This window comes from Alosa alosa, chromosome 23 (genome assembly GCF_017589495.1).
Source record: "Alosa alosa isolate M-15738 ecotype Scorff River chromosome 23, AALO_Geno_1.1, whole genome shotgun sequence".
Lineage (NCBI taxonomy): Eukaryota > Metazoa > Chordata > Actinopteri > Clupeiformes > Clupeidae > Alosa > Alosa alosa.
This window is the reverse complement of record NC_063211.1, coordinates 15,584,110-15,609,280: the sequence shown is the minus strand read 5'-3', so window position 1 is coordinate 15,609,280 and position 25,171 is coordinate 15,584,110. Positions and strand designations below refer to the sequence as shown.

Here is a 25,171-nt window from a genome sequence, read left to right as displayed (position 1 = left end):
ATAAAGGGCTGACCTCTGTTTCAGAAACAAGCCCAGTAAAATGGCCAATTCACTTTTATAATCTCTCTTTTGAGTTTTATTATTTCTGTAATGCACTGTTGCCAGTGGAGCGAATGGAGAAAGCTGCACTGGAGTCACTGTTGCAGTTGGATAACCCATTAAGCAGCGATGTCCACAGGACAGATGGAGTGAACTTGTGCTCTCCACGGGCACGTTCAAAGGGATCAGTGGTTTTACGTGATAGCGTATTTTGCTCTCTTACACTCCAAGGTGGTCCACCCCTCTGCGTCCCCTCTGGCTTCTTCTGTGCCTTTGGTCATGACTGAGCCCAGCCCCTCTCCCCTCTACCCCATGCCGCCTTGTGGTTTGTGTGCAGTTATTTGGAATGTGTGTGTGTGTGTGTTTTTCTGAGTATCTATATTGTGCCAGAAAGTCCCTTTGTGTGTGTGTGTGTGTGTGTGTGTGTGTGTCTGTAAGTGTATGAGTTTGTGTTTGTGTTAAGTGTCAAAGAGTCGGTGTGATTGTATGTACATGTGTGTGTGTCGTGGGTATGACGTGTGTGTGTGTTTGTGTCTGTGTCTGTGTGTGCATGCGTGCGTGTGTATGTGCATACATGTGTGTGTGTGTGTGTGTGTGCTTGCGAGAGGAGCAGATGCCAGTGTTGGCCAGTCTGTCTCAGGAGACCCCCAGAAGCATATTGGTTTATAATTAATGAAATTACAGCCATTATCTGTTCTGAAGACACTCTGATGCAAAAGCTGGATGGGGAAGAAATTACAGGAGGAATGAAGGAGGCTCCTCCCTCCCTCTCTCTCACTCTCATCTCTCTCTCTCTCTCTATCACTCCATCTCTGTATCTCTCTCTCCCCCACTCTCTCTCTTCTCTCTTTTCATCTACTCTCCCTCTCACTTTCTTTCTTGTCTATATTTGCTCTCTTCTTTCTCCCTCCGTTTCTCCTTCTTTGTCATTGTGACACACACACACACACACACACACACACACACACACACACACACACACACACAGATGTGTTTGACTCACCCAGACTCTGAAGGGGGGTCTTTGAAGATCTCACTCTGTTTGGGTGAGACAATCAGTTATTATGACCGTAGACAGCGCTGCTTTAGTGCCTGGATGGGTGTGTGTCTGATGCGGCTGTGTGGACTGGGTCCAGCTCTTCCCTCATTTGGTGGAAGTAATGCAAAAATAAATGGGCATCCAGGGAGTGGACGGGGTGGAGGGGGATTGGTGGGGCAGAGACAGTGTGTGTGTGTCTGTGTGTGTTTGTATGTGTGAATATGCTTGTGAGAGTGTGTGTCTATAAGAGAAAAATTAGGGTGTCAGAGTGTGTGTACGTGTGTGTATGTGTGTGTACGTCAGTATGTGTGTGCATGTCTGTGAGTATGCATTTTCATTTATGTGTGTGTGTGTGTGTGTGTGTGTGTGTGTGAGTGAGCAGTGAGAGTGTCGTAAAACTCAAAACTGGCTTCCAGCCAGAGGTTCCTGTGGGGCTGACAGGAGTCCAACAGGAGCCTGACATGCGCGCTAACGCTAACGCTAACCTCATTCTGCTTCACCTCGTCCTCCACGTTAACTAATCCAATTAGGGCACATTCAAACAGGGCTCTAATAGAATAACCACCCCCAACCTCGGCACCGCTTAGTGCAGCACAGCCTTATTGTCCTGGTTATTCTATGTGTGTGTGTGTGTGTGTATGTGGTGTGTGTGTGTGCATGTAGGTGGTTGTGGAGGTGTGTTTGTGTGGATGCAGTTCTCATTCTCTGCCTACTCATGCTGTGTGTGTGTGTGTGTGTGTGTGTGTGTGTGTGTGTGTGTGTGTGTGTGTGTGCGTGCGTGTGTGCATGTGTGTATGTTAATAGAAAGTGCACATGTATGTGATAGTGTGCTTCTCAGCCACTTTACCTGTTACCCTTACCTACTGTACTTAGGTCAGATTGTTTAACTGTCTTACTTGACCTATTGATGGGCTGAGTTTAGTGCTTAGGTCTACAACTTAATCTACAGTATCCATCACATAACCCAGACTTGCACAAACTTGCTCCTTGTCCAATTGGTAAGGAAAAGACAAAGAAAAACAAATGATCAAAGAAACATGTCACCGCCTACGAAACGGTCAGCTCTGGTTCGATACCCAAACATTTGTGTGTCCCTGTGGTTTGGATAAAAGCGTCCGCTAAGTCCCACTCACTTTACTTTAGAAAATGATGCTCAACTGTCTCAACAACATCACCCTCAGTACTTCCTTTCTTTTTTATAGCCACTTACCCCACCCCACCATCCACGTCCACCCCCTCTATTGTTGGATGTTTTCATGCCATCAGGCTGGCAGTTTAAGTTTACCCCTGTTTCTGTGATGCGTGGGGCCCGTTTTTGGCGTTTCGCTGGATGAAATTATAAACAAGTTGGGATGTGAATTGCGATGTGCGACGGAGGCACTAATTGTTGTAATTGTTTGCAGTTGTCTCGGGACGGCACGGGATGGGATGGGATGGGATAGGAGGGGGAGGGGCTCGTTGGAGGCAGGCCCATGTGAGGAGTGAGTGAGGAGCCCGCTGGGTCATTAACGGCCTAAAGATTTCCTATGAGTGTTTATGCATGTGTCACATGGGCCTCGAACACACCAGCGCCAGCCCCAGGGAGCCGCGGGAGAGGGGGAGAGAGAGAGAGGAAGAGAGAGAGAGGGAGAGAAAACTAATGTTTTAGACTTGAATGTCTAAAGTTTTGATTGGCTCTGTTTGTAATATTTGTAGTTATTTCATTTTTTGTTTTGTTTATGTCTTTATGAAACAATGTAGAAGTCTGAAATGAATTATAAAATGCTATTATTATAAAAAAATATTATCAGTATTGTTAAGAATATGAGCATTACTTTAAACTGAAGCAAATAAATGTTTTCTTTAACATTAACCATTTTATTTTTTTATTTGCATTACATCCATAGATCTCATTTCCTCGGCAGAAAACTTTCACCTGCCTAAAATCAGCGGACACATAAAAAAAAGTTTGACTTTATGGCCTCTGGCGTTTTACTTTGTCTAGCATCATTGTTATGAAAAAATATATAATAAATAGAAACTGACAAGCTAAAAAAAGTTAAATGGTCCTTAAAAAAGATCCTTAACTTCTTCACACACAGCTGCATGTTTTTCCCCCAGTCCTCCTGGCGGGTGTGTGTGTGTGTGTGTGTGTGTGTGTGTATGTGTGTGTGTGTGTGTGTGAAGCTTAAGTTTTCTGTGTGTGTGTGTGAACATCAGTCATGAGTGCCAGGAATCTCCGGCTGCACTTGCGGTGCGGCGTCTCGGAGGAACAGCAGGTTGAGTGTGTGTGTGTGTGTGTGTGTGTGCAGCGCCGGTTCAGCACCCACACACGCGGCGGGCGGCGCACTTACGACGGGCGCAAGCGTGAAATCCACAGCACCTGCTGGTGGTTTGGGCTCTGGGAGTCTGCAGCTGGTGCTCTGAGTCTGCCACGGATCCCCCAGCTGTGTCTGTTCTCCTACTCTCTCTCTCTCTTTCTCACACACACACACACACACACACACACACACAACACACACACACACACACACACACATACACATTTATTGGTGTAAGTACACACAAACACACACACACACACACATTTATTGGTGTAAGTACAGACATACACACACACAGACACACACACACACACGCTTATCGATGTAAGCACACACATGAACACACACACACACACAAGCACGTGCACTCACATATAAACGTGTAACCACAAAAATGTTTAACTCACATGAACATACGCTCAGGCACACACACTCTTGCATGCAGATCCGTAAACACCCTCACACAAAAACCACTCACACAATGTACACAAACACAAAGATTTACACTCATGCAGTACATTTACACACACACACACACACACACACACACACACACACACACACCTACATACACACACGTATACAGTCTTATCTTGCACTGAAATCTTGCACTACAAAACAAGGTAATGAAATGAAGTTAATTTCCTCTCCTAACTAGATAGCTGGACCAGAAAGTACCACTACAGATGGATCACCAGTGACAGCTGAATTCCTTCATGTGTGTGTTTTTTGCTTGTTTCAGTCACTTTCATGTATTTCTGGCACTGAAAAAAAATTACAAAATAAAACAAAATAAAACAAATAAATGAAAAAAAGGTGTACCATAATATTACCGCACTGTAATATTACAATCCTTGCTGCTCATAATTTTGGTATTTTAATTTTTTAAATAACTTTTTGCACTGTTAGTGAGTCTGTCAGTGGGTTACAGTCCTGAGACTAAACTAGTCACAGTTGTCCTGAAACCTCCAAGCCAATGTTTTTGAATTTGGGAATATACTGCAGTCCTGCGTTGTCACCAGGACCACAAAACTGGACTGGATGTCCCGTGCCCTTAAAGTCGATTTTATACTCATCACAACCCAAGTGGAAATGTACAAGAGCGCTTAGAATGCAACAATTATAAAAAGAGGAAGTGGAGTACTGGTATGTCCTTGGCACATGATAATTGTTGATTGATAGACATGCAAGTCATTGCTTTTTGAATGTGGTGGAAAATTGGACATGAATTCATACACTCAAAGGTTGGTAATTAACTTAACACTAACACACATGGTTTGTATATGTTTGGAATGTAGCTTTTATACTAGTACGACAGTAATATTGTAGCAAAGTAATATTGCAGATTAACAGTAGAAGTCACTGGACAGTATCAGTGTCTTTCTCTGTCTGTTCTTCCTTCTATCTCCTGTTATTTCTTCCTCTCTCTTTTTCTCAGTCTTCACTCTATTCCCCTAAAATGCCTGTATATTTTGTGGTGGCCCTGTCATAAACTTACCCTGTTGCTGATGTGTGGGTTCTGCATTGTGTCTGTATTTGTAAGTTGGCTGGATTTTCTGTTTCCAGCAAATATATTTTTTACTGTGTGAAATATGTACACATTAAATGATCCGTTTTCGGACTTCAGAGGCTTTATAAGTCATTAGTCTTTAATAGTTGCTTTTTCCTCCCTTAAAACACCATGAGTGGATTTTTTCTCTGGAAATGAGACCATTCGAGTCTTGATCTCATGCTATTTAAAGGTGCTTTTTCAAAGACAGTCTGTCCACTCTTATTTTACCCTGGTCGACGTAATGAAATGTTTGTTTTTGAGTCAATTTGATGTGGTTGCATTTTAAAATGCTTTTCATCTGAGGGTGTAGCAGTGGTTTTTCCCATGTTCATGTGTGTGTGTGTGTGTGTATGAGAGAGAGTGAGAGAGAGAGAGTAGGGCTGTGTGCTACATGTTTTTGTGTGTGCGTTTGTGCTTGTACACATGCCAGTTTGTAAAATGCATTCCCCACGTCTCAACAGCCCAGATGCCAGGAGCTTACAACAACATCAGTTTACATTAAGAAAACATGACATTAACAAAACCCTTCAATTTAACCTGATACCACACTTACATGCTAGCCTACATGATTACAATATCCTTGATACATAAATGCAGCTCATTCAGGCCTCTGAATTTAACAGTACCAAAAGTAGCTCAGCTAGCGATCCTGGGAGGCTACATGGCTTGTGCGCCTTGTGTCACAGGTCAGTGGCTGATTCCAGCGCCGATTGTGGCAGTGTGCGAGCTGAGGCCTGCGTCTGCTGGGAGCCGGCTGGGGTATTAGCATGCTAATCAGAGTGTATATTAATTGGTGGGGGTAGCGAGAGAGAGAGAGAAAGAGAGAGAGAGAGATGAGGGCAAAGCGATTGGGATCACAGGTGCGTTTTCGCGCTCCACTGAGAGACTAACTCCCCGCTCGCTCGCCATGCATGCTGGGTAATATCACTGGACGCAGCACCTGCGTCCCCACATTTTACAAACTGCCCCCACTAACTACCCCCCCCCAATCCCGCTCTCTAATGGCTTCTAATGATGCTGCCATCCAGACTAATAGTGAGCTCTAGAGAAGGGCTCTCACGCTCTCACCCTTCTGCCAGATGAAATCAACATGAGTACAATGCCCTCCTCCACACAACAAAGACTGCTATCCTCCCACTCCACTGTTGGCATGTTGGCACCGCACCGGATATTAATCTTCTGTTTCTTTTTGGCACCATGGCACTCACCATGAGTGTTAATATATAGTCTCAAGAAAGGGGATCTGGGAGTAAGTGTGAGCAGATGAAGGCATGGTGTAACTGTTATTTTCTACGTAAAAAGGCCAGTGTTAGTTTGTTTTTGGTATGTTATACTAACTACTAGCTGATGAAGATCTGTGTCAGAATTCTGATCCTCCAGATCCACACCATGCCAGGTCAGAGCTACATCATTTTCCTATTAGGGTTTATATTTCATTTTAAATACTCCTAAATTGCATTAAGTATAACCAACCATCCAGTCTGTTTTTTTTGTTTTGTTTCTAACTTATTAACTATTAAGTTGCTTAGTTATTTTGGTTCTTTATGATGTGTTCCGTCACAATCAAGTCCAGGTTAAATTTCCATTTAACCTATTTAAATAAATTTCAAAGTACAATGCATTCATTTAAATATAGCATTAACATAGACGCTGTATTGAAATGATTATTTATAGGTAATGATAATCAAAGACAGTAGTTTTCATCCATTTGTGTTAACAATTAAAAGGCCTGTATCATCACAATGCACAGAAATTAGGTTCCTTTCATTGATCTCATTATATTTATTGTCAAAAACACAATTTCAATTCATCAGATTTTTGCAGTTTGATTATACCCTGTCATTATCTTTGGCCCCGATGCCACTGCTACTCTGTCACTTTTCCTGGTCACAGCAAGTCTCTGACATTTGAACTTGTGCAAGCCTCATCATAGTATCTCAACCATTGCCTGTAGATTAGCACACTGTCTTCTACGGAGCACAGCAAGGGTCATAAATACATATGTGGAAATATTGAACAGACTAATAAACCAAGGAAATGGATGAATTCAACTGTAAGCCCAGATAACTGTGTGTTTATATTGACAAACTGCGCCTGCAGATTCAACTTGCTGTATCACCATAGACCATTTACAGATGTAATCCATAATGTTAACTACTATAAAGAGACACTTTAGGGAAACATAAATCTTCAAAAATATGTAATGATAAAATACCAACATGTACAGCATGATAGTCACTTCATTTCCACTCTATTAAGTCGCGATTCCGTCTCTATTAATCCATGCACATAGTTTATTAGTCCGTACCCTCTATTTATGAACCTGCTCAAAGGAGAATTTCTTGTCTCAAAAATGTATTTTCTTTTTCTCACAACAAGTAAATCAGCTGTTATTGAGACCTCATCAGTTTCTCATGAATGTGGCATTCCAATGGGTGTTCATGTGGTTCATCATATTGGTTTGCATGATTAATTAATCAGATTCTCACATAAATATGTTTCCACCAAATGACCCCTGGCGGCCTTCGTAGTCTCACACAAAGACACCAATCGGAGAAACAAAACACATTACACAACCCCCAAAAAACAAAACATTTGTAGATAACTCATATCAATAAATAGGGCCAAGTCGAAGTGTTGGTATAATCAAGTTAAACACACACAGTCTGTGTGTAAGATGTGTGAGTCCGGGGGTGCTAGCATGCAACAGTCAGTCTCACTACAGCGGATGATGATGAGCCAAGTGACTGTAATGCATGGGCAGGTGGCCTGTATGTGTAAACGGGTTCTAAGTAAGATTCTGGGTCTCTTCCTGCACTTTGGGATGAAGGGATGAAGGAATGATGGAGGAACGAGGGATCAGAGAAGATTTCCGGGAAGTGGGAAACAGGGGAGACACAAGACAAGCAGCTGAAAAAATGTCTGATCACAGTTAGTCCAGTCTCATGAATAGGTCGTTTACCACTGCGGGAACTTGCTTTTTATTTTCATTATTTTCTTTTTGGTTGCTCAAACCTTTGTACATAAGTCCCACTGCAGGACCGCTCCCTGTAGGAACATGATGATGATGACAATCAGTGAGTTTGATTGACAGTCTCTGTGTGTATGACTTCTACATGCGGGGCCTTTTCATCTCTCTCTCTCTCTCTCTCTCTCTCTCTCTCTCTGTACCGTCCTCCTGTGAGAACGCTGCTATCTCTGCTGTTTGGCCATGTCCGGGGAGCTGACCACGTCAGGTGACACACACACAGGAGCGGGGGAACACCTCCTCCTCCTCCATGGGCTCCTTCTGCACCTCCTCTTCCTCCTCCTCTCCTCTGTTGCCCCTCTCCCCTCGCTCTCCTGTCCTGCTCCCGTCCGTTCTCAGTGTTCCGTTGCTTCCACTCACCGATTCGTCCGGGCTCGAGAGCGCCTCCTCATGGCGGGGGTGAATTTCGTCCCTGTCTCCGCACGGAACTTCCCCCTCCAGTGGTACCTCCTCTTCCTCCCCCTCATCCTCTTCTTCCTCCTCCCCCACCGCTGCCTCGTCCTCGTCCTCCTCCGCCTCGGCGTCTCCAGTGGGCTCCTTGACACGGCCGTGGTGGCGCGCGTGGTAGCGCTGGTTCTGGAAGAACTTGACCACGGTGTTCTTGGGCAGGCCCAGCTGGGCGGCCAGCGTGTGGATGGCCTCCTGGTCCGGGTACAGGCCCACGTCCTGGATGAAGCTCTGCAGGATCACCAGCGCCTCCAGGGAGATCTTGGTGCGCGAACGCGGCTTCTTGGAGCCGCCGCTGCCGCCACCGCTACCAGCCCCGGTGCCACTGACGTTGCTGCCACTGCTACTGCCACTTTTGCTGGTCACAGTAAGCCTCTGAGTGACCACACTGGCCTCTTCGGAAAGCATGATGGGCGATGGCTCTATGTGCATGGGCAAAGGTTCCTTCAGAGTCTGAATGTGCTGCCGATGTTGTGCCTGATGAGAAATGGCCACAGGAAAAAGACAAAAACAGGACAAAAGAGATTGATTAGCACTTTTTTTGCATCATTTAGGAATGGATTATAAGTAATTATAGGAGATAAAACCAAACAACAGGGAAAACGACCAAAATGCCTCAGTTTACTGTCCCATAATATTTATGAATATTCATAAACATTTATAAATAAACATTTATCTCAAATCTGGCATAGACAGTAGATTCTGTTTAAAGGTGAGTTCTCATGTCCTTAGTCTAGCCTGAGGGAAGTCCCCCCAGGCAAAAGCAGAAGGGTGGGGTTACCCACGCCCAAAAACTGGCATGCATAGCCTCAAATCTGTGGTGCGTAAAAATTAAAGGATCTATATAAGGATAATAGTCATTCTTTCTCTTTCTTCAATAATAACAGGGTAGCGCATAAATAATCTCAAGGCTAGGCTCGGGCTGTAAAGTGTCTGGCGTGGCAGCACTGGTCAGGAAGTGTGTGGGCTCGCCACTTTGTCCCTGTCCCAACCCCCCGTGCCCCTTGCGCTCAGCATCGTTTACACGCGACAGCACTGTCACAACAAACACATGTGACCACAGCGCAGACACAGAACAGATACTTTATTTATTTGAGGTAAGCCTTTAGGATTAGCATTGTATTTGCTTTGTAGTCTGTTTTGATGTGTGTGTGTGTGTGTGTGTGTATGTGTGTGTGAGAGAAAGGCAATTGAAGCACTAATGTCAGATGTTGTTAAGTGTGCACCGAAGCACAGATATATCGAGGTCCCATTGCACTCCCTCTTCCACATACACACATATAGCCCACAGACATGGTCTTCATTCATCAGCTATAAGGCAGAATGTCCCAGCCCCAGGAAACACAGGGCTGCCTGCGTGTGCTAAACGGCTGTGAGGGAAATCATTATAAGCAAGCTCAATTATGGGCATCACTCACGTGGAAATGGGAGCCAGATATATGAGTGGAACAATAACATCTTCCCCAAACATTTTACTTGTGTGTGTGTGTGTGTGTGTGTGTGTGTGTGTATGTGTGTGTGTGTGGGTGTGTGTGTGTCTGTGTGTGTCACAGCTGTGACACATGTGTGGTCTTCAGTGGTTCGCTGGAGCCAAGAGGCTGTGGTGTGTGTATGTGTGAGTGTGTGTGTGTGTGCACGTGTGGTTGTGTGTGTATCCTATGTGCATAACAGCTATACTACTATTACAGTAAATCATTCACTTTATAAGTGCGCACAGTCTCCAAACACACTCACACACAGTTTTTCTTTTCTGTTATCAATCTGCTGTCATGAGACAACACTTTTCAAACTGGTTTCTCTCTGCCACGAGTTTCTTGAAAAAAATCCATTAGTTACTTTGCCTGTTTCCATTTCTCTATGCATCACAGAGGTTAATAATGATATACAGAGAGAAGAAGCTAGAGAATGAAAGACAGAAGAAGAGAAAGAGAGTGAGGGAAGGAGAGAAAGAAAGAAAAGAGAGAGAGAGAGGGGCAACATTGGAATGTGTTTATGGTGTGACCACAGCTTCCTCCCTGAGCTTATTTATTAAAAACACTTTAGGAAAGAAAGAAAAAACAATAAGATGAAGGATGGAGGGAGGGAGGGAGGGGGGGTGAACAAACAGTGGCAGGAAAGCCACAAAAGCCCAACATCAACCTACATGAAGACTGAACCCTTAGAATTCAATACATATTCAGGCCACTATGAGAATGCAAAGCCATAACATGACTTTAGAAAGTTTTCTTAACATTCAAACATAAGTTCAAGAAATCTTTCAGATTTTCAGATCAGATATTGAGGTGTGCTTGTTAATGTCTCAAGCCCATTAAAATAAATTAAATAAATATTTTGAGGTATATGTTATAACTACGGGTGACAGCACAATACTTTTTTTTGTGGTGAACATCTTCCAAAACTTTTCTGTGCAATCCAGACTGCAGTTAAATGCATGTATAGGAGAAACTTTCAGAAACAACAAAATCAGCACTCAAAATACCAGTTTTACTTACTCCTACAATTGCAGACAATATAAGCATTGTTAACCTTTTAATTTTCCTTTCGCTTTCTCACATCATCCACTTCCCTGTGCAGTGTAGACCAAATGGCTCAAGTAGGCTATTTTTAAATTGGAGTAGAATTACTGTCCTATATTCTCTCTCTGTTTGATGACATTAGCTTACTGTATTTCCTGATTGCAAAAATTGTTATGCCCTGTGGTTGATTCATTTCAACTGCGTATGTGACTGAATGATACCATTCAGTTGTGGGCACTGCAAAGTATGTTAAAGGGTCGGAGGAAAGCGCTGCCTAAGCCATGAGATTCAGGTTTGGTAAACATAACGTAAAAAGAGGAGGCACCGCGTGCGGTTTCTGTGGAGAGCTGTTTATGCTCCGTTCCCAACTCTTAGAACATTAGTTCTGTTCTACTGTTTTGAGTGTGTGTGTGTTTTGTTTTTATTATTTGCGCTCAGACATTTTGACCTGAGTGTGTGGACTTCTCTTGTGCTATAGAACTGTTCAGGTGTGTTTTTACTCACACACACACACACACACACACACACACACACACACACACACACACACACACACACACACACACACACACATATATATACACAATATACTTTGGTACTAACTCCTGTTGTCTATTCTGTATTTATTTTTTGTTATTCTTGCTGTCTGTACGTATATCTATTGGTCTGTTTCCTATGTGTCTTGTTGTGTTGCACTGGTGTGTGTGGAATAGTAAGCAGCTGTCAGTGGCTCTATACGCCCCAGACAAATTTCCCTCGTAGTAGAATAAAGTTTATCTTATTGTATCTTATCTTATCTTCATTTATGGTTATTTTCCTGCTTACCTGTAGTTCAGCAGCCAGGCTGTGAGCGCGCTCAGCGTGGTGGTGCCGGGACTCATCCTCATAGGCGCCGTCACGGTCGGCCTGTGGCAGCATCAGGAACCGGCGGATGGTGCACAGGTTCTCCCACAGGGTCCGGTTTTCTGGGCTCGGGTTCTCTTTCCAGCGCAACAGCTCACAGAGCCAACCCTGGGAATGAGTCAGAGAGAGAGATGAATAATATAATATAATATAATATAATATAATATAATATAATATAACACACAATATAATGAGTATTATACTGTAATAATGATGAGTGTTATTTATAATACTGTTAGATATCTATTGACTATCAAACAGACAACAGGTTTCCAGATCAAGGTGGTCTTTATTTACTACGCGTAAGTTCAGTGCTCCTCAGCAAGACTGACAAAGAGGTATGGGGTCCTTGCCAATATTTAGACAGAAACATAAACATGCTTAAGATGCTACAACCTAGCATCTTAATATTGGGTTGCATGCCCTCAGTCACTTCTGATTATTAGGTAGCTTGACATTTAAAAGCTGGGGTGTGATTAACTTCAACAACTTTCAATATGTGGAATAGGTACAAAACAACAGGAACCGTTCTGAGACAGTCATGCGATACAACTTCTGTAAACCTTAGGTCATACAAGGGTCTGAGACAGTCGTGTGATGTGACTTCTCTAAACCTTAGGTTATACAGGGGTAAGATACAATGTTTGCATTAAGCACTTAATACAATGGTAAAATAAACATGATACAAGATAGATAAAAGAATAAAACAGTTTTCTCCCACAAATACTTATAGTAATAGTATTATTAGCCACTCACAGTCATCCCTGGTAAAGAGAGAGTCAGAGAACGAGAGAGAGAGAGCTAATCATGAAGGCCTACATACAGTACAGTATGGATTCACCATCTAGCACTTGTCACTTGTGTTCCGCGTTCTCAAGGCTGACCTCAAATGAGTTCTTGGCTGCAGAAATACCATAGGGGTTAATGCCATTTTTGTGGTGATAAAGAGGACAATGATGCAGTCTTTAATTGAGCCTATGTGGAAACAGGAAAAAGACCACACACTCTAATAAAGAAAAGAGAGAGAGAGAGAGAGAGAGAGAGAGAGAGAGAGAGAGAGAAAGAATATGAGAATAGAGAAAGGAACAGAGACAAAGGTAGAGAAAGAGAGAGAGGTGAAGAGGCAAAGTAAACAAAGAGCGTATAATTTAGAATGAAATGATTGGCAGAAAATGAGAAATTACAAACAATGAAGAACTTGGCAACAGACAGGGAACAGAGGAACCAAAAGTTCCTGCAGACAAGCCTGAAGTAGGGGTGTGTGTGTGTGTGTGCATGCATGCGTGCGCGTGTGTGTTTGTGTGTGGGCCCGTGTGACAAGCAGAGGGAGGATATGGTGTGTGGGGAAGAGTGTGTAGGACTTCAGGGGGATGGGTTTTTTGGGTAGAAGCGCAGCAGTGTGTGTGTGTATGTGTATGTATGTATGTGTGTGTGTTGGGGGGGGGCAGATGAGAGATTCGATTATCTCTGGAAGGGCGCTTCAGTCTTTGCCACCAGCTGTTGTCTTTTGCAAGCAGCCTCCCGCTGAACACTTTGTTAATGACCTGATCGCCACCACCACGTCTCCCTCTCTCTCTCTCTCTCTCTCTCTTTCGTGCATGTGTGCACCATCTTTCGCTCTATCTATCTCTTTCTCTCTTCATCAATCTCCCTCTTTCTCAGCGCTTCTCTCGCACTTGTACATGGCTGCTTCCTCTCTGTCTCCTGGGACGAGCAGGCTGGGGCTACAGCAGATGGGGTTGGTGTGTCAAAGCAACCCCCCCCCCTCACACGCGCACTTCCTTGTGTGTGTGTGTGTGCTTGTGAGTGTGACAATATCTCTATTTCTCTCAGTCCTCTATCCTTTCTTTGTCTTTCAATCTTTATGTTACTCCCTCTTGTCTTTCTGTCGTGTGTGTGTGTTCACCCATACACACACACACACACACACACAAACACACACACACACACACACACACACACACATACACACAGGATCAAAAAAGTCTATGTATCAAGTATCATGGTCACTGTGTCTATGTGCGATCTATTACTGCTTATTGTCTCTCTCTACTTCTTAGACAAAATAAAAGTTGCAAGGGTTTCTCTGTGGCATTCTGAATCATCCATCGCAGATGCCAAAAGTGATCACACATGGCCCAGCTCAGCTCAGATCACTCCGAGTCCAGACAGGCAGCGTGCTCATATCAGAAGTCATGAAAAGATGAGAGGAGACAGAGGCGAGATCAATACCAGCTCTTATGAGACAAAGGAGACCAATAAGCACGGGGGCCGTGAGTCACGGCTGAGACACACAGCCACACGTCTAGAGCGGAGCTCGGTACGAAGGGGGGACAAGGGGATGGATCGCATTTACGCCACCTTTGATGATAATCGCTGATGTAAACTTGCTCCCTGATTGGCCGAAGGGACGCTCTCCTCGCCCCCTCATTGATCGTGGTACTGGAGATGGAGGCTGGGACACTTTTAAACACATCTTTGATGATAATCACTGTGTAAACCAGTTCACCCCCTCCCCCCCCTCTCATTGGTCCTGGAGGTCTCCATTGTTTGTGCGCCGCGGAGACACTATGCTCCACCGCAATGACTAAACGGTGCTAAGCAGCCCTCTGCGGCTAAGGTTGTTGGAGAGGTAATTGCTTAGCGCTTAGCGTTTAGGGCTTGAGCGATTGCACGGTCAGACCCTTAACTGACGCGCCAGACTCCATGATGAGTGAAATGTGTACAATAAAAGCCCTTGGGGTTGCAGCTAAATGACACACTTGATGATACACACTCAGGTTTGCTGTTTGGACCCATGAGTGTAGCCACAGTGGTTAAAACCACCCTATCTGCTCTGTTTTAAAGTGGCACTATGCAATAATTTGTCACTTTTTGAGGTATGCATTTATCAAGCGACTAGCTTTAGTATCGTCTTCAAATTCATTTGAATAGTATAGGGGCATGTGGAGGGCAGATAAACACATGTTGTTTCTACCAGACATCCAGGATATGCACTATGCAGTTCTGTGGCTGGAACACACCACAGCAATGACAAAAAAAGCTTTCACAGCACGACACTGCTGACTATATCGCCAGAGGATACAGTACCAGTTCAAATAGCAAGCTTCTAGCAGTGCCAATAAAGCTCTGGGTAATGTCTGGAGGGTTCCGATGCCTTTACGTAAGGTAGCTAGCTCACTAGTTTTAGACCAAAACACTCTATAAGTCTACGGGCTTCCCTGAGGTCTTTGTGGTAATGGCTGCAGTGTAGATGCGCGGGGGGCTGACCTGGCTCTTGTTGGCGGCCACCTTGGCGAACAGTGCCTGGGAGACCTTGGCCCTCTTCATCTCCTGCTGGATCTCGTCGTAGATGGTGGCGGTGATGCTGAGCAGCGACTCAAACTTGATCGGCAACTCCACGTGAGGAAGAGGAGGAGGAGGAGCCTTCGTCTGATGGAAAGAATCACGTCACTGGATTTTATTTTATTTTTTAGGACCAGAGCCAGAGACAGAGAGAGTTATTTGACAAAACAGTGTTGAGTTGATCATGTGTTTTTTTAACTGCTTTCAACTAATGGACCAGGAAAAGAGAGTGAAATGAAATGAAAAGAGAGTCTGAAAATGAAAACATCAGATTTCGTTTTAGACTTTAATTATTCTGCATCCAAGAAGAGAAGGATGAGGTAATTCTGGAGTGGAAGGGCATGCAAGCCTCTGTTTAGTGTTAGAGTCCGGTTATATGTGACTCACTTGCAATGGGCATGCAGCTTTATGTGTGTGTGTGTGTGTGTGTGTGTGTGTGTGTGTGTGTGTGTGTGTGTATGTGTGTGTGTGTTCATACACATGCATACCTGTATGTGTCTCCCTGCTGCAGGGCTACTACTGGGTGTGTGTGTGAGGCTGGAGGCGTTGCTGCTGCTGTTCCTCTCCCTCTCCTCCTGGTAGATGCGATCCCTCTCGCTCTCGGGCAAACTCAGGAAGCTCTGCATCGCCTTCAGGTTCACCAGCAGAGATTGAGATGCAGAGCGAGGGTCTTCTTCTTTACGCAAGATCTCAGAGAGGAGACCCTGATACACACAAATGCACACACACACACACACACACACACACACACACACACACGCATCAACGCACACACGCACATGCACACACACACATATACACACATTAAAGCACATCCATACCAACACCCACATGTTCGCACACATACACACACACACACACACACACTCACACACCCACACACACACCCAAACACACATACACATACAAACACAAACACCCACACACACACACACACACACACACACACACACACACACACAAAAACACATTAAGTTCAAGCAGAGACATACTCACTATTCCCTGTGTGCATTGGCTATAGACTGAGGAGGGGATCCATATCTGCCATGGCTGTACCTGTGTGCGGTTGAAGGCCACGCGGGCGAACACCGCCTGTGAGACGCTGGCCCTCCTCAGCTCCTCCCGCACCTGCTTGTAGATGTCCGGCGGAACGTCCTGCGCCGAGGGGGCGCCCCCCGTTGTGCCGCCCGTGCCCTCAGGGCCCTTGGCCGAGCTGGAGCGCGGGATGGGCGGGTGGTTGAGGAACTGCTGGTTGAGCGGTGAGTGCGGGTGCGGGTGTGGGTGCGGGCCGGCGTTTGGGTGGGGGTGCGCCAGGAGGCGGCTGAAGGCGAGCTGCTGGTTGAGGAGGTGGGCCATTGCCAGCTGTTGCCGCACCAGCTGTGGGGAGAGCTGGGATTGCAGGAGTCCTCCAGGGCCCAGGACGGTCGGAGGGGGAGCGGCAAGGTGTTGGGGAGTGGGGAGGCCCCCGGGGGAGTGGAGGGCTGGGGGGTAAGGAGAGGGCATGCTGGGAGGTGGATTTGGGGTGCGATGGCTGCTGGTGCTGCTGCTGCTGGTGGTGATGGTGGTGGGCTGAGCTGAAGTGAGAGAGGGCAGAGAGAGGCGAGGGGCGCTGGCCCAGGGAGCAGAGGTCTGCCAGGGCGTCCCTCTCCACTGGAGAGGAGATAGCACACACACATACACACACACACACACACACACACACACACAATCACATGAATATTAACATACAATTTTGCGTGCGCATACACACACACACACACACACACACACACACACACACACACACACACACACACACACACACACACACACACACACACACACACACATCCACCTACACACGCACACACAAATAAGGTAGGTGAATCATTAGACAAATGAACACCAAAGTGCACATTTTCAAGCTTCTGTACGCTTTTATTAGTGTAAGTCCAGTGTAAATGACTGTGGACGGCACACCGATGGCACCAGTAAAGTGATACTCTGTCACCTTCGGCAGGACTCACCTTTGATTTCAGGCTTGCCCCTCCCACCATGCCACAGCTTCTCCTGATACTCCCCTGAGATTTGACACAAACATGCAGAAGTAAGCAATCAGTAAGCCTTGTCTCTCCAATGGCCACCCAAATACCGTTGATTCTTCAAGCACAGGCAGAGACTTTCTAATGAGGAGACACAGCACTCAAAGAATCCTCCATAGAGATGTATGGGGTTAGTTCATAATGCCAATATGGCAGTCTACATATATCCCACCCCTTCCTGTAATGTAAATAACCAACTGCATTTTTGTCCTTTTTAGCCTTATTTTAGCAATTTGGGGGGAGATATTTATATTGTTCAATTCTTTTTTGTGTTTGGCACGACAAAAGGTTTTAAATATTTTGTTCAGTTCCTCTCTTTTGGCTACACAACAAAGCAGTTATGAGCGGATGTTATGCAACTTCTGAATGCAACTTTGTGCCATTGTGCGAGGTGTGACTGGCAGTTAGCATAACATTCCTTGACCAAAACGGATTCAACAAAAGTGCAAGTCAATTATGTTTAGAAGTTATGTCATGAAATGTGATTTAGAGAATCTACAATTCTAGTCTAGTCTACAACATAAATCGACGCCTATGTGAGAGCAAACCCTGAACACACACACACACGCACACACACACACACACAGACACACACACACACACACACACACACACACACACACACATACTATTCAGTTTATAGAAAGTCTGAAATACAATCTCTGACACAAATAGCTTGAGAGAAAGCCGATCTGTATCCAAAAAAAAAGGGGATCAATGGGGTTTTCTGGTTTCTCCCTGTAATGTGTGTAGTCTAGATGTGGAGAGGAGCGAGCTACTAGCGGGTAAAAGGAGTCCCGGTCTCTGTCCAAACCGAAGCCTCAGTCTGTCAACTCTGGGTTGGAACCAGCTGAGCCTGGCTAGACCCGATCGTTTCTGACTGGGCTCTGGAAAACCACTTTGATCAGTCTGCCCTGCCTTTTGTGTGTGTGAGAGAGTGTGGTGTGCCTATGTTTACTTGGGCATGAGTGTGTGTGTATGTGTGAGTGTGTCTCAGTGAGGGCATGAGAGAGAAAAAAAAAAGTATGTTTGCAAAAAATGTGTGAGTGAGTGTGTGTGTGTGAGTGTGTGTGTGTGTGTGTGTGTGTGTGTGTGTGTGTGTGTGTGTGTGTGTGTGTGTGGCAGGTAGAATGACAAAAAAGTGCAGGATAGAGTGAAAACAGAGATGTGTGTGTATATTTATGTGTGTGAAATGTGTGTGTGTGTGTGTGTGTGTGTGTGTGTGTGTGTGAGTGTGTGCATGTGTGTGTGTGCGTGTGTGTGTTTGTATGTGTGTGTGTGTGCCCGCATGCTTGCACTTCAGTGAATGTGAGCAAGTGAGCAGGCAGAAAGGAGCTGTTCCAAGAGTCAGCCGTGGCATGTGGCGCTCAGGCTGTTTCTGATTAGAGATTAGACGTGTTTGGTTTGCGTTGTTATATTGAGAGTGACACTAAAAGGGGGGGTGCATGAGTGTGACGTTATGGTCAGATCATGTATCTGCTGCCCTCCACATTAAAGGTAGAGTCTGCGATTCTGGGAAAGTGTAGACGTTCGAGCTCAAAAGCCAATCACACTACTCCCGTTCCTTCCATGCTCCAAAAATTAACATGCTGATTGTTTGGATTTGTTTGTGGCTGGTCCGAGCCGTCACATTTGCAGAGCCAGGATTGAATATGAGCACTATGTACAGCTAGAGGCACCTATAACCACCTATAAATCCTTATAAGCCTCTTATAAGGCCCACTCGGTGGCCTTCTTGATCACACACTTCGGGCAGTTATCAGGCAGCTATTTTCCCATTCAAGTGAATAGGGAGGCATATGTAAGGGTTACTTACATTACAAGAAGGGACATGATATGTATATGTATAGACTACTGCCATGTTGACATCACAAACTAACCCCATGCATTTCTGTGGAAGACTCTTTGACTGTGTCTCCTCATTAGAAAGTCTCTGCTACGCCCCCGATGGATTTAGAGAAAACACTCATTCACACCAGTGACAACTGTGATCTTATCAATACTGTACATCAGTTCATGGCTGGGTGGCAACACCAAGTGTTGAGGTTTTGTAAGATACATTTACATTAAATTTATTCATTTAGCAGACACTTTTATCCAAAGCGACTTACATGTGTCAATTATATTACAAGGGCCATTGTCCCCAGAGCAAGTCGGGGTGAAGTGCCATGCTCAAGGGCACAACGGTGGATGCCAAGAATTGAACCCACCTTTGATCTTCTTGTATTTCCTGTACCAGCGCCCAAACTCTTGGCACTTGGAGGACGAGACGTTGGCATAGTAGGAGCTGTTAACAATGGAGGAGATCATGTTCTGGGATAGGAGGAAAAGGAAAAAGGGAAAGAGAAACAGAGACAGAGAGAGAGAGAGAAAAAGAGGAGGAGAACAGAAGGAGGAAGACAGTGTGAAAGAGGAAGGGAGGGAAAGAGGGCAGACAATGATATAATAATGTTTAAAACAGAAAGGGTGGGAGGACTAGTGGCTAAAAACATGCATTGAGTAAGCCTCCTCATTTCTGAGAGTGAGTATCAGGGTGTTAATGAGACAACAATTCTCATCCTTATACACTGTAAAAAACAACCTTGCAGGGCAATATTGCTAAGTGAAGTTATTCTTTTGCCATTGATACTGGGCAACAAATTTGTATCCGGAGATCTTTCATAATCAATGGACAACTTGTTGCAATCATCCAATCAGAACATTAAGAACCTGTTGTCACCTTTAAGTTCCTCACCTGAGTCAGTGGACACTCTTTGGCCAGGGAGTTCTGGTTCATCTCCTTGAGTAGCTCCTTTAGGGCGAACCGCACTGTGGAGTGGGTCCACTGCTCCCAAGGCAGGTCCTCTAGCTTGGCATAGCTGGAACAGAGACCATGACACTGACGTTATCTCACACAGAGGACTTGAGAGTTGTCTGTAGTGATACAGCGTTGGTGTTAAATAGTTTCTATAATTATGCTGTTTCAATTTGGTTGAGTATTGGTTTTGCAGATCACTTTGAGGGAAGTGTCTGCAAAATAAAGAGACAATGAGAGGTTTGGCCGCTGTGGGAAGTCCCCAACCAATAGCTTGACAAAGTTAACATCTTTTCCTGTGGATAGCTACAAAAAAGGATTCTGCGCTGAGAGATAGATAGAGAGAGACAGAGAGATAAAGAGAGAGAGAGATAGAAAGCTGGGAGCACAAATGGAGGACACACACGTGTACACAGAGTGTGTCGGCCCCTCACCTTTGCAGCTGGATGCGTAGGGTGACCATGTGATAAACGTCCAGCAGCATGTCGGCCACTGTGGCCTCAGGAGCGTCCGTTAGCAGCTGGATGGGCATCGGCCTCCAGCGTCCCACTTTAATGATGCCTGTAAAAGGTTTGGAAGACATGATGACACCATCATTGTGCTGCCAGAGTTCTGTGGCATTAGTGTGGGGGATAAGGGTATAAAACAACATCCACACTCCCACTTAAAAAACTCCACTTCCTGACTTCCTACGTATCCCTTTTCCTCTGGCTCCATTATTTGTAAATATCACAGATAAGTTGAACCTGGACATTCAGTCAGAATGCTGAAAAGATTAAAAAAAGGTTCAACAAATCCTTACATAATAAATGTTTACAAACAAACAACAAACGTTAAATGAAGAATGAGTGAAAAAGGTGTGTGTTCACCATCAAATGGAATATAACTAGTAAAGCATTGTTTCAACCAGTTCTACCTGTCAGTAGAAAACATCCAGACTTCCCCCACAAACCCAAAACCAAGACATATTTGTTTATCTTTGTGTCTGCATTCCTCCAAGGCAAATGGTAGGCATTCATTTTTCCAGACCAAAAAAAAAAGCCTTTTCCACGACCCAACATATAACATGTGTGTATTATAGGCATGTTCTTCTAGCCACTACCATCCCAAACCTGTCATTTTCTCCCAGCTCTTGCATTGTCCCATGCATCTGGTCACAGCCTTGGGCTACTGAGAGCTGTCTATTTCCACCATCCACTGGCTTAAGCTGACCGCCTGATCCCGGAGCCCTGACCACTACCCTGCCAGAGCGCCCCGACAGAAAATCTACTCGAGCTTTGTCGGCCTCTTCTTCTTCTTCTTCTTCTTCTTCTTCTTCTTCTTCTTCTTCTTCTTCTCTCTCCCCTTCGTCTCTGCTCTTCTCTCTGCTGCTTTGCCCTCCATCCATCCATCTGTCAATTTTTCCCATGCAGAGCCTGTGTTTTGGATACATGTGGATACATTCCCCAGGCCTGGTTTGAGGCCATGGGCTGGAACTGTTAAGCTAAACATTGCTAATCACATTACGATGTATGAAATCAAATGCAGAGAGGGCAAGCCAATAGACGGCAAACCTGAGTATGTGCTTGTCTGTTTGTATGTATGTATTGTATGTATGTGTGCGTGTGTGAGTTTGTGTGTGTGTGTGTGTGTACTGTATGTGTGTGTGTGTGTATGTCTGTGTGTGTGTGTGTGTGTGTGTGTGTGTGTGTGTGTGTGTGTGTGTGTTTGTGTGTGTGTGTGTGTCTTTATGTGTGTATGTGTTTTTGTGTGTTTGTATATGTTCGTGAGTTGTATTCTAGTGCTCACGAGGGTGTGTCTGTGTAGCACACAGTCCTAAATTCAAAGTGTGTACAAGAAAGAGAGAGAGAGCATCTGTTTATGAACTCGACCACTTCACACACACACATACACACACACACACACACACACACACACACACACACACAGATTACCCCCACTGACACAACACACTGACAAAAAATAGTTTTCTCCAGCCTTCAAACCAATCCCCCTCCTAACCATCCCTTTGAGATCACCCTGACTGCAAACTAGCAAACTTGTTCTGTAACAACTCCCGTTACACGGCATGAGGAAACACAAACACACACACACACACACACACACACACACACACACACACACACACAGACACACACACACACACACAAAGATCAACCCATTCATCCCAAGTGCTCCCAATCTAAATATATATCAGACTCTCCTTCTATTCTAATAAAAGCCTGATACTGTTTATAATCACGATCGAGGAAAATAAACAATATCGGGGCGTTTAATTTCTGCCGCGGCTAATTAAAGAGGGAACGTTGTGTTGGCGAGTGAGAGGACTTCACTTCACAGACACGAATGAACCGGGACAAAAGCCATAGAGGACAATCCAATCAGAGAAAAAATAGCCTGCTGCCACCCTGTGTAATTTTGGTTAGAAACCACACAGCGGTGAGAAAGAGGAGGAGAAAACACACACACATAAACACACACAGAAATGCACACACATACAAAAATGCACGCACACACACACACACACACACACACACATACACAAATGCGCGCACACACACACACACACACACACACACACACACACACATACACAAATGCGTGCACGCACACACACACACATACACAAATGCGCGCACGCACACACACACACACACACACACACACACACACACACACACACACACACACACACACACACACACAAACACAAACGCACACACAAACCAAAACAGAAGAATGAGGGAAACCAAAAATTATTCATTTCAACCTAAGCTCTTATTTAAACAAACACCGAATAAAGACAGAGTATTCATTTCATGGTGGGAGGGAGGGGTTGAGGGACAGGATCACCAGGGTGTGTGAGTGAGTGTTTGTGTGTGTGTGTGTGTGTGTGTGTGTGTGTGTGCGGGGGTGTGGGCCTGAACAGTTTAAACCTATGTTTTACGGGACACCAAAGGAAGGGGGGGGGGGGGGGGGGGGGGTGGGGTGGGGCTGTCGTTCCCCACCTCCTTTGGTGGCGTTTGGGGTCTGTCCTGATTCCCTTGGCTTGGGAGCCTTGACCTTGTGTCCACGCTCGTGTCGTGTGTGTGCTTACGTTTGCGCTCCCTGCTCCTGCTGGGCTTTCTGGACTTGCTACTCGGGCCTCGCTGGCCACTATATTTACACTCTGGCTCCGTGGCCCTCCTCTGATCCCTTTTGTTTGGTTGTTTGTGATGAGAGGCGTTTTTCGGTGCGGCCGAAACAAAAAAGGGCCTAATTTATATTCCCTTGTTTCTGGGCGTGCCAAAAGGACAGACCTCCCACTGTTATTTGTGTTACACTTCAATGTGCCCACAACATACTTGTCCTCTCAAATTAGACAAAAAATTAGGCTGAACTCAAAAGGCATGTTGGAAGCACCAATGGTTACATTTTGTTTTGCTTTTCTCTCAAAAAACGCTAATCCTTCTTGGTAGACCTTCAGACATTCAGTCTCTGCACTGTAAATAACATTGAACACTATATCTACGCACATGTAAGTAAGCAAATTAAAAGTCACTGGTATGTTTCATCATGAGAACACAACGAAAGCAGGAGCCCACTGAACTAAACACAAGTTGTCAATGGAAAAAAACACCTATTATAAGCACAGCAACGGTTACTCATCATTATAACACTCAAATACATGTTATTACACATTAGTTACCATAGACGTGACTGTAAGGATTAAGTGTTAACTAACTAAGCATTAAATCCCTAATTAGTACATGAGGCAGGAGCAATCCAGTTATAACGCAGATACCTGTGACTCTACTGACATGGACCATGACCTCCCCACACACACAAACAGTTTCCCCGCAGACACCTCCAACATACATATAAACATAGGCCTACACACACACACACACACACACACACACACACACACACACACACACACACACACACACACACACACACACACACACAAACACGCATACTGTACACACTCACCCTGTGCTTGCACGGCTGCATGAAGCGAGTACCCCAGGGCCAGCAGAGCCGTCTCTACTAGCTGGGAGAAGAGGAGGTCACGACGCACCAACACAAACTCAGCATGCTCCTCTCCCACCTCCCCCAGACCTCCTCCTCCACCTCCTGCTCCCGCTCCCACCCGCTCCACAACACAGTAGACTGGGATCATCAGGCCTGAGGTGGGGAGAGAACAAGAGAAACAGAGAGAGAGAGAGAACGAGAGAAAGAGAGAGAGAACAAAGAGAGAAAGAGATAACAAGGGAGAAAGAGGGAGAGAGAGAGAGAGAGTAGAAGGAAAGGTCAAGAGCATTAGATATGGGCTCTCCATATGAGCATTATGCACTTTATACTGAGTTTGCATACATGTGCATTTTACTACATATGTATATATGAACACGAGGAAGTGATTGTATATGTGTGTGTGTCTGGGGGGTCTGTGTGCCTGTTTGTGTGTGTGTGTGTGTGTGTGTGTGTGTGTGTGTGTGTGTGTGTGTGTGTGTGTGTGTGTGTGTGTGTGTGTGTGTGTGTGTATGAGTGAGTGCATGTGTTTAAAGAGTCTCGTTGCATTTCCTCAGTTCAAACACACTGTGCCTCATTATCACCAGAGCCAGGGTACACAGCTGGAGTTGAGTAAGGGAGCCCCCTTTAACACACACACACACACACACAGGCACGCATGCACGCACGTGCACACACACACACACACACACACACACACACACAATAACTCCTCTTTTCTTTCCTCTCTCCATCACTCACAGGCTTATCCATTCACACTTCGATATCACTCCAGTCTGTGGAGGTTTATTTGAATTCATGTGTGTGTGTTTGTGTGTCTGGGGGTCTGTATGCCTGTTTGAGTCTGTGTGTGCATGTATGTTTGTGTGTGCAGAAGTGTGCCTGATTTCATGATTTCATGTATTTTAAGAAGTGTGTGTACCTCTTAATAAATGGTGTAATGTGTATGTGTGTTTTAGTTAGTGTGTGTGTGTGTGTGTGTGTGTGTGTGTGTGTGTGTGTACCTCCTAAAGGTCGGTGTAAGGTGCCGTTAAAGTGGCTTTGTGGCCGGGCAGGGCTGCCGTTCAGCTCCAGGCGCGTGGCCTTCCCCGACGATGGTCGCCAAGCGTC

General features: G+C 45.1%; 1 protein-coding gene across 1 annotated transcript in view; it reads right to left on the bottom strand.

The window, feature by feature from the left end:
* Positions 1–6,588: 6,588 nt before the first annotated feature.
* Positions 6,589–25,171, bottom strand: part of LOC125288133 (DNA-binding protein SATB2-like) — a 23,525-nt gene continuing 4,942 nt past the window's right edge. The window contains 12 exon segments of the mRNA XM_048234247.1: positions 6,589–8,885; positions 11,750–11,935; positions 15,098–15,259; positions 15,661–15,876; positions 16,229–16,765; positions 16,767–16,822; positions 17,179–17,232; positions 19,464–19,566; positions 19,988–20,111; positions 20,482–20,608; positions 24,023–24,217; positions 25,066–25,171. The exon segment at positions 25,066–25,171 is cut by the window's right edge and continues 95 nt beyond it. Coding sequence (XP_048090204.1) covers positions 8,166–8,885; positions 11,750–11,935; positions 15,098–15,259; positions 15,661–15,876; positions 16,229–16,765; positions 16,767–16,822; positions 17,179–17,232; positions 19,464–19,566; positions 19,988–20,111; positions 20,482–20,608; positions 24,023–24,217; positions 25,066–25,171 — 2,586 coding nt within the window. The 3' untranslated portion in view covers positions 6,589–8,165.